Raw genomic sequence first — 11,011 nt, forward strand, 5'->3', positions numbered from 1 at the left:
TACTTGCTTAAACTTATTCGAGGTATTAGGGTCCAGTGGCTAACTACATTGTTACGGAGGCCCAAACTCAATTACTAACGAAGTCCAACTAACGACATTAGGTGAATTGAAAATCTGATCCCTCTTGCTTTAAAAAAACCAATGTTCAATGTGTCTTTACCCAAAGAAACTTTGCATACCAAATTTAGATATATAAAATGAGTGGTTCATGTCAAAATCAAGTAATCTGAAGGCCGAAAGGAAGCAAACCCAATATGATAGCCCCGCGTCTATGCTTGGTGCAGCCTTATGGCCCAAACTACTGAGGATCAGGAGAAAACAACGATGAGGCCCGAGTTCAAGTCCCATGGCGTGCATTTAATATCAACAACAATTAAAGGGAATCAACATCGAACCCAACTGACTACCAATAAGGTAAATCAACATCAAGCCCTCAAGCTTGGGCCTTAATGAGCCCAAGTCTTGGTGAAGAATGAAAGTCCAAAAATAAAGCCCACAAACGAGTAAGTACTGCCCACGATTCCATTATTCGTTTTGCTCAAATCTGTGGCTTAACATGGACCATTGTTCACTTCAGACCAACGTTTGAAGTAATAACATACCAACCAACATCAAATCCAAAATTTAAAACTAACATTTCCAGATGAGACAATCATTAGAACCTGCTTTCCCCTATGTGATCAAACATGATAGTAAGCCTCATTAACACTTAAAAATCAACACTATGCTACCATATAACCTACAATTAGTCCTTAATAATTTCTATGTTTCAAGAATGATAAGAATTCCAATATTACAACTAAAATTCATCATATATTTCTAACAAAATACTGATAGTGCATACCGAATATGCATCTACAGCAGCAGTAAAATCCTTGTGATTTCAGTAATCAAAGAAGTCATTCAAGCTGAATAAACTACTACTACATTTGACTAACAGGATCCATACCTTGTACACATTAGATGCATAGGAACTTAAACAATATTAGTGTTAAGAATGACAAGCTAAGATTTGCATAAAAGAGGATTTGAATAGTAAGTTTAACACATCAACAGCACACACGACTGATTTCTAAAGAACACATAGCTTTTTTCCAAACTCATTGTTATTTATATGCAAATCCATGTTGTTTACATAACTTTGATGGGCAAATCATAGGCTAATGGGATCCGGAAAGTACCTGGAGATTGAAAAGGGAAACCAAGAAGCGTGGAGTCAGTTGCAAAGCAACAATAGATTAGAACCTCAGCAACAGTAAAATAACCAGCAAAATCAACTTTGAACCAAAAGGCACAGCAAACTAGAACCCAATTTCAATCGAGCAGTATCCCACAACCTTAAAACCAAGCTTTTACAAACCCAAATTCAATCCATTCTAAACCCCAGATGAATCAGAAAGTGTTTCAGAACATGAAAACTTCAAAAATCAAAGAAACAAAAGAAAAGTTCAATGGAATAGTGAAAAATTTTAGCCGTTTTTTTGGGATTTTTCTCTTGAAAATCTCTTCAGGTTTGCCTTGAATGGCAAGATAGGGATGCCTTTAAAGGCAAGGCAATAGGGCAACTAATAGAGACTCAAATTTCCCTTTAGGCTCTTTTCATGTTTTCATTTTTGCCTAGATATTCCTATTTAGTTTTCAGATTTTCAAAACAATCCCAAAGTCAGCTTCCAAGAAGCTTCCATTTCAGTTATACAAAGATTCCCTAGACTAGACTACCTAAATTACCCCTTAATGACCCTGTTTTTACTGCTGAAACCTATGGGTATAGTTCATGGGTCAATGACCCATATGTTTAGGTTTAAATGAACGAATCAAATGAACCTCAGGCCCAAACCAAAAGGAGTCAGAAACCCAACCAAATTGCTGATAAGCAGAAAAAGGAAATATTTGAGTGATTTCAGAACATGGAACCTAAGCTACGAGTAATGATTTTTCTTAAGCTAAAAGTACAAAATTGAAATTAACACCAAAATTACCAGTTTATTAACAATCTAACCTAAGCTATTTGGTTAAGATTTTAAAAGAAAAATGAGGAAATGAAACGGAAATAAATACATAACCACACACGAAAACAAACTGCCTCAACGGAAAAACTAGACTCGAAGCTGATTTTAGTCGGGGCATGCTAGAGAAGAAAAGGAGAAGAAGATACAGGGCAGAAAGATGAACAAAAAGGCAAAGAAAGACAAGAAACTTACCGATTTAAACTTGAAATCACCAGGTAGTTCTGATGTAATCCCAAAGTGGTATAAATCTCCTGTTCTTTGTTAAGAACACACGAATAACACCATTCTGAGATGAACCAGGCTTTGAACACTCGGAGGAACTGGAGGGATTATCTTGCATGGATGAACTTGACTTTGACCTCTAGAACTCGAACCCTAGATTTAAGATTCGAGAGGTTTTGGGAGTATTTGAAAGAAACCAAGTGGGGATTCGGAATGGGGGGTCTTGGAGATTGTGTGGTGTTGATTTGGGGTGAGAGGAGGTGGCACCTTCGGGTTTAAGGTGGTGGAGAAAAGGGGCGGCGGGTTAGGGTTCATATGAGATTCACTGAAGGGAGGGGGTTTGGGAGAAGAGAAGAGGGGGTGGCTTGTTAGGACAGTTTTATACGGGGAAGGGGTCGAGTTCCGGTTCGTTGGATCGAATGAGATCAACAGTTGAGATGAAGGGATTCCGAAACGGCGTCGTTTGGTTGGAAAGTGGGGCTGGACCGGGTGGGGATCAATTTGGGCTTGGGTCAGCCGGTTTTAAAAAGGAAAACTAATTTGGGCTTGGGAAAATTCTAATTTTGGCCCAACATCTGACCTCTTCTATTCCTTTTCCTTTTTTCCAAATTAATTCTTTTTCTTCTTTTTTTCAAAATTAAATTAAAATCTAAATTAAATCCTAGAACCTGAAAAACACTAATTAAACCTAAATAAAAATTATCACAATTAATTAAAAATAAATTAAAAGAGGCCTACTCAAAATCAAAGTTAAAATTAAAGAGTGCAAATTAAACTATTTTTTGTGATTTTCTTTTTTTTTATGAAATAACTAATTACTAATTAATTCTTAAAAATGTAAAGTTAAATCCTAAATGCACATGCAACATATGTTTTGTATTTTCATTAATTAGATAAAACAAACGTGCACAGACAAATGCAAACAATTGACAGAAAATGCCACAAAAATCCACAAAATTGCAAACAATGGGAGAAATTATTTTGTTTTGAATTTGTGGGAGTAATTCATATAGGGCAAAAATCACGTGCTCACACTTAGCTAATCAATTCGTGAGGTTAGATGTTTCCGAGCCTAGTCGGGTTCTCGCATGCACGGTTTCTCGAAAGTGTGTACAATTCTAGCCTATTTTATGTTCCTTTTTGCTTAGGTTTTGGATTAAAAGTGTGTACAAGTATTCACGAAAGCTAACTTATTGTGATTGATAAAAAGAGACAAGGAAGTCATAACAAGCTCAAAAAGGAGTGAAACCTGTACAAGTTCAAAGCTAAGTCAAAAAAGCGCTGACAGCGAAGAAACAAACGCGGACGCGGAGGGTTCACCGCTGAGGAGGTCTTGATTTTTCTCTCAGTGGTGGCAAAGTTTAGAGAGCTATAATTTTGGATTTAACAAGTTACCATTGCCCGCGGTGAAATAGCGCGGCAGCGGTCAAATTATCGCCCTCAGCGGAAGTCAGAATCAGAGAACTAGAAGTGGAGCTAAAAGTTGAAGACCATGGTCCACGCTCGCTTTTGCGCGGCTGCGGTAGTTCTAGCATTGCAGTGGTCCATTTTCCGCTATCAGCGGAACCTCCGTAGGGGCATTTTTGTCCGAAAAATTTAGCTGTGTATAAATAGTTCTTTTTCAGATTTTTAGGTCATCTGTTGTTTAGAGGAACACGTGAATAGCCGTTTTTAGCCTTTTTGAGTAATTTTAGAGCTTGTTTAACCATTAATCTTAGATTCTTGTCTTGTAATTACTTTTTATGGGTTATATTTCATATAAATCTTTGATTTCTTCTGTGATTATGAGTAGCTAAACCCATTAGCTATGGATATTTAATGGGTCTTTAATTTTAGGGCTTAAATATTTATGGGTGAATGATATTTGGCTTGATTTATGCTTTAAATGTTGAATTGGTGGTTGCAAACACTGATTTGTGCCTTTTTGACTTAGGCTCTTCTTAAGAAAGAGAGACTAAGTTTAGGAAATATAGGCCAATAAGGAATTGGGGTGCATTCAAGAGATTGATAGCCCCAATTAAAGGGTTAAACCTAGAGACAGCAATACCCGACTTGAGCCAATTTTGCTTGCATTGTTTGAACACCCAATTGGGCTTGAGAAAGCCAATTAAGGAAAAGTCACTCAAACTACCAAGAGGTATAAAGTGAGTAGTTATGTGCAATGGCTATATCATGATCCCAATTATAACAAATTTGCCCTAAGTTTTGGATCCCGTTAGATACCCACCTAGGTGTAAGTCACTTCCCTAGTGCCTTTAGACCAATTAAGAAAACCTTACAAAAATATCATACTTAGCTTATTTTCCTGCATCATTAGTATTAAAGTAGAATAGTAAACAAACAAAGAATGATTGGAAGTGCAATTAAGAACATCGCACATTCCTAGATTAGATAGGAACCCAATTCCAAACATACCTTAGCTCTCTATGGATTCCATCCCGACCTTTCGGGTAAAAGCTACATCGATCGCTTTTGCCACTCTATAGTGGTATAGGGCTGGATCTGATCACTTTTTGGTGTTATTGCTGGGGAGCTAAATGGTTTTAGCTATCTATCTGACTAGTTTTGTTTCTTGTTTTTCTTTTCTTTTGTGTTACTAACTTGCATGTGTCATCCATTCAGGTACAAAATAGCAAACAATGATCCTCTTGCAAATGTTCTACTGGGAGAGGAGGTAGATGATAATGGTGAAGAGAGGTGCCTCTAGTACCTCAAGGTCAAAGAAGAGGCCGCCAGGCCCATGACAATGTTCCAGACCCCCCCCCCACCCCCCACCTCCTCTAAGAGTCGCTCCTTGGGTGCTTCCAAATGAAGGATACACAAGTGCAATTGTCCCACCCCGGAGTCGGGCGAGCAATTTTCAAATTACAAATGTGATGTTGACTCTATTGGAGAAGTGAGGGTACTTCACAGGTGCTCCCCATCAAAATGTATATAAATATCTTAAAGGCTTTGTGGATACCTGCTGGGGATGCAAACAGACCAATGTGTCGGAGGATGCATTGAGATTGAGATTGTTCCCTTTTTTTACTCAGAGGGAAAGCTTTGGACTATCTCGAAAGTCTTTCCAACCATTCCATCACTATGTGGGATGAGTTGGCGGAAATGTTTATAACTAAGTTTTTCTCGCCGGGGCATATGGCGACTTTGAGAGATGAGATTTTGGCCTTCAAATAGGAACCTAATGAACAACTTCATGAGATCTGGGAGAGATATCGGAAAATGGTGAAAGAATGTCCGAACAATGACATGACCGAAGCAATGATCCAGTAGACATTCTACCATGGCATTAACACGACCAATCAGTGTGTAGTGAACTAGCTAGAAGGGGGAAATTTTATGAACACACCTTATGCTAAGGCGCGTGAGATATTGGATGAGATGGCAGATACTTCCTCAGCTTGGAAAAGTCGAGCTAATGTGCCAAAGGGTGATCCTACTATCATTCACCTGCACAAAGAGCTCCACGACCATGGACAGGCAATAACAGAGTTAACTACAACAATGAACCAGTTGGAAAAAGCTCAATTACAATAATTTCAAGTGCCGAGACAAGTAAATGTTATGGAAGGTGTCAACAAGAGGCAACAAAAAGGTCAACAAGGTCAAGGTAGTCCGGATCAATATGAGCAGGGTAGTGGTGGTTTCAACTAAGATGATGGGTATGATGAGCAAAGTGAAGAAGTGCAGTACGTGATCAATTATCAAGGACAAAGGGGCAATGCTCCTAACCAACAACAACAGTGGAGATCCCAATGAAATTGGGGGAATCAAAACCAACAAGGAAATAGCAACTGGGGGAACAGCAATCAGAATTGGGGCAATCAGAACAACCAAGGCAACTAGAGTTGCAACAATAACAATTGGGGAGGAAATAACAACCAAGGGGGTTGGAATAGTGGCAATCAAGGGAATTGGGGGTAAGGCTTTCAAAGACCTTCGATGTATCAACAACCAAACAACCCGCCTCCATTTCCATCCCAAGGTCCTATCTCGTCAAACAATGAGATAGAAAGGATCGAGATGATGTTTGAACAAATGATGAAAAAGAATGTCGACTCTGATGCCCAGTTGGCATCCCATAATACTTCAATCCAAAACTTGGAGATTCAACTTGGCCAGATTTCACAATCTTTGATTACTCACCCTCTGGGGGCTCTACCTAGTGATACGATAGTAAACCCGAAGGGTGGGAACAACACCGAGCATGCAATGGCGGTGATCATTAGAAGCTATCGAGGTGGTGATGTGAATACCTCCAAGCAAAAGGAAGTTATGAGTGATGAGGTTAAAGTATAAGATGATGATGTTCCTATAGTTGATGAGTAAGTGAGTGAAGAGAATTTGAATGCAGAAGTGAGAATTGATATTCATATAATGAGGTGGAGACTCAAGATGACGTGAACCCGTCTAGGGAATACGTAATATACATACTAAAAATGGTAGTGCCCAAGGCTAAGGCTCCTTTGCCAAGGCCTCCTCCACCTTATCCTCAAAGACTTGCGAAGTAAAAGAATGAAAACCAATTTAAGAAGTTTATTAAGATGATGAAAAGCTTGTTGATCAATGTTCCTTTGGTGGAAGCTCTTAAGCAAATGCCGGGTTACACAAAGTTCATAAAAGACTTGGTGACTAAATAGAGATCCATGGATTGTGAGACCATCAAAATGACTCATCAAGTAAGTGCAATTGTGCATTCGATGGCTCCAAAGCGATGCTTTCACCATTCCATGTACCATTGGGAGTGCGGATTTTGCAAATCAAATGTGTGATTTGGGAGGAAGTATCAATTTGATGCCTTACTCTGTGTTTAAAACTTTGGGTATTGGTCAACCGAGAGCTACTTCAATGAGATTGCAAATGGCGGATAGAACAATGAAGAGGCCGCTTGGTATTATTGATGATGTTCTTGTTCGGGTGGACAAGTTTATTTTGCCTGCTAACTTTGTGATTCTGGACTGCGAGATCGACTATGAGGTGCCGATAATATTGGGAAGACCTTTCCTAGCAACTGGGAAGGCATTGGTTGATGTGGAAGTAGGGGAGCTCACCTTCCGGGTGGGTGATGAAAAAGTGGTCTTTCATGTGTGCAAATCAATGAAGCAGCCCAATAGTACTGAAGTGTGCTCTTTTGTGGATCTTGTCACGGAGGTGATAGTTGATGATACTAGTGCCATGATCAATGTGGAGGATCCTTTTGAAGCGGTATTGTTGAACTTTGGTGTGAATGAGGATGAAGGACGGGTAGAGTGTGTCAATGCTTTGCACAGAATGGGCTCTTATTTTTATGAGCCCCGTAAGCTTTCTTTGGATCTTGAGAACAGAAAGACTCTGCCAACAAAGCCCTCAATTGAGGAACCTCCCATTTTGGAGTTGAAGCCTTTGCCTTCACACCTCAGGTATGAATTCTTAGGCCCTAGTTCAACTTTACATGTTATTCTTTCATCTTGTCTTACTAACGTGCAGGTAGATGCAACACTGGAGGTGCTCCAAAGAAGGAAGAAGGCAATTGGATGGACTCTGGCTGATATTCGGGGAATAAACCCCACCTTTTGGATGCATGAGATTATACTTGAAGATGATGCCAAACCCTCCGTAGAACATTAAAGGAGGTTAAACGAAGCTATGCAAGAGGTTGTAAAAAGGAGGTGATTAAGTGGTTAGATGTAGTGGTTGTGTACTCCATCTCGAATAGTTCTTGGACTTTGCCGGTGCAATGTGTGCCAAAGAAGAGTGGTATGATTGTGGTTACCAATGAGCAAAATGAGTTGATTCCCACCAGGACTGTCACCAGATGGAGGGTGTGCATGGACTACCGCAAGCTGAATAAAGTGACCTGCAAGGATCATTTTCCATTGCCCTTTCTTGACCAAATGCTAGATACACTTGATGGGCGTGCCTTCTACTGTTTTCTGGATGGGTACTCAGGTTACAACCAGATTTTGATTGCTCTGGAAGATCAGGAGAAAACCACCTTCACGTGTCTATATGGTACCTTTGCATTTTCTTGGATGCCATTTGGTTTGTGTAGTGCACCGGCTACCTTTCAGCGGTGTATGATGGCTATATTTACTGACATGGTGGAGGACTTCTTGGAAGTGTTCATGGATGATTTCAGAGTTGTGGGTGACTCCTTTGCTGAGCGTTTGAAGAATCTTGACAAGGTGTTAGCCCGGTGTGAAGAGACAAATTTTGTGCTTAACTAGGAAAAATGCCACTTGATGGCGAGGAGGGCATTGTCCTTGGCCATAAGATCTCAAAGTATGGTATAGATTTGGACAAGGCTAAGATTGAAGTGATTTCAAAGCTTCCTCCTCCTACTTCAGTCAATGGGGTTAGGAGTTTTCTTGGGCATGCGGGGTTCTACCGAAGATTCATCAAAGACTTTTCTAAGGTAGTGAATCCTATGTGCAAATTATTGGAAAAGGATGCCAAGTTCGTGTTTAATGAGGAATGCATGAAAACTTTTGAACTTCTCAAGTACAAATTGACAACCACTCCCATTATTACCGCACCCAATTGGTGCTTACCTTTTGAGCTCATGTGTAACGCAAGTGATGTTGCGGTAGGAGCAGTCTTGAGTCAAAGAGTAAACAAGATGTTTCACCCGGTGTATTATGAAAGCAAAACAATGAATGATGCTCAAGTGAATTACACAGTGATGCAAAAAGAGTTGCTAGTAATTGTTTTTGCAATGGAGAAGTTTATGCTTTATCTCATGGGTGCCAAGGTGATAGTTCATACTAACCATGCAGCACTTCGCTACTTGATGACAAAGAATGATTCTAAAGCTCGGTTAATGAGATGGGTTCTATAGCTTCAAGAGTTTGACCTTGAGATTGTTGATCAGAAAGAGAGTGAAAACCATGTGGCGGACCACTTGTCCCACTTGGAGGAGGAGGGGAGGCCCAGTGATGGCCTCGAAATTAATGATTCATTCCCTGATGAGCAACTCCTATCCGTATCTATGAATAGCATGCCTTGGTTCGCAGATGTTGCCAACTTTCATGTGACCGGTATTGTTCCGTGTGAGCTCTCTTCTAACCAAAGGAAGAAGCTTAAACGAGATATCTTGGACTGCTACTGGGATAAGCCTTACTTGTTCAAAATCTGTAATGATGGTATGATCCAGAGATGTGTTCCGGAAGAGGAGCAAATGAGTGTTTTGGATGCTAGTCATTCCTCTCCCTACAGTGGTCATCATGGTGGGGCGAGGACAGCTTCAAAGATGCTTAGATGTGGTTTTTAATGGCCTACATTGTACAAAGATGCGGGTAATCTTGTGAAGAGATGTGATGAGTGTCAAAGAGCAGGTGGAATTTCAAAGAAGGATGAAATGCCTCTCGCTACTATTCTTGAGGTTGACATATTTGATGTGTGGGGCATTGACTTCATAGGACCCTTTGTGAGTTCATGTGGAAACACATACATTCTAGTGGTTGTTGATTATGTTTCCAAATGGGTTGAGGATGTGGCTTTATCCAACAACGAGGCCTGGAGTGTGGTGGCTTTTCTCAAGAAGAATATCTTTACTCGATTTGGCACTCCTAGAGCGATCATCAGTGATGGGGGTTCTCATTTCTGCAATAAGGCATTCGACACTTTGATTGCAAAGTATGGTGTCAATTACAAGGTTTCAACCCCTTACCATCCTCAGGCTAGTGGGCAAGTTGAGGTCTCCAACGGGGAGATTAAGAGCATATTGTCAAAGACTGTCAATGCAAATAGGATTGACTGGTCAAAGAAACTGGATGATGCTTTGTGGGCTTACAGGACTGCTTACAAGGCTCCGATTGGTATGTCTCCATACCGGTTGGTGTTTGGGAAAGCTTGGCATCTCCCGTTTGAGTTAGAGCACAAGGCCATGGGGGCTTTGAGGAAGTTAAATCTTGATTGGATGTTGCAGCAAATCTTTGGGTGGAGCAACTCAATAAGCTTGATGAGTTCCAATTTCATGCCTATTCCAGCTCGTCATTGTATAAGGACAAGATGAAGTACTTACATGACAAGTATGCCCGTAGCAAGGAATTCAAAGAAGGTGACTTAGTTCTCTTATTCAACTCCCAGTTACGACTGTTCCCGGGAAAGCTGAAGTCAAAATGGAGTGGACCTTTTGAGGTGGTGCTTGTAACTCTATTTGGTGCTCTTGATTTTAAAAACAAAAATGGTAAAATCTTCAGAGTTAGTGGGCACAGAGTGAAGCACTATCCTGGCAAGTTTGATGACAGCCACGTGGTGGCAATGATCCATCTCAAATGATTGATGGTAACCTGCGTCGTATCGCAACGTTAAATCAGGCGCTTCTTAGGAGGCAACCCATGTATTTTTCTTCTTTTTGATTTTTTTCTTAGTGTAGGATTTGTTTTGAACTAACTGGTTGTGAGATATGTGTAGGAATATTTGATGCAGTGCAGGACTAAGATGGAAAAATTGTGCAATTGTTTGAAGATTGGATCGCTGACAACGCTCCATTTTTCATTATCAGCGGTGTCCTTATCGTGGAGGCGGAAATTAGCGGCGGACACGGGATTGAAAAGTCCAAAATGAGACCTCTCTAAAGTTTCAACCGCATCCGTGGTGCATTCTTCGCGGTCAGCGGTGCCTAACCGCGACATAGTACCATTTACCACTCCCAGCAGTCGTTTACATCAAGCAAGTCTTCTGTTCTGCACAAGCGCACAGCACAGTGATTTACCACGGCCACACCAGGTAAGTTTTTTGGACCCCAGGGTATTTTCTATAAATAGGAGGTCATTAAGCCTTTACCCTTTTCGCTCATT

The 11,011-nt window shown here is 40.5% G+C and overlaps 1 protein-coding gene across 1 annotated transcript; it reads left to right on the forward strand.

Moving 5' to 3' along the window:
- Window positions 1-9,567: 9,567 nt before the first annotated feature.
- LOC138878128 (uncharacterized) lies at window positions 9,568-10,490 on the forward strand. The gene is made up of 3 exons (XM_070157788.1): window positions 9,568-9,896; window positions 10,005-10,027; window positions 10,138-10,490. Exons 1-3 carry the CDS (start codon window positions 9,568-9,570, stop codon window positions 10,488-10,490), a joined length of 705 nt encoding a protein of 234 aa, XP_070013889.1.
- Window positions 10,491-11,011: the final 521 nt, after the last annotated feature.

The sequence above is a fragment of the Nicotiana sylvestris genome, chromosome 9 (genome assembly GCF_000393655.2).
Source record: "Nicotiana sylvestris chromosome 9, ASM39365v2, whole genome shotgun sequence".
Taxonomy (NCBI): Eukaryota; Viridiplantae; Streptophyta; class Magnoliopsida; order Solanales; family Solanaceae; genus Nicotiana; species Nicotiana sylvestris.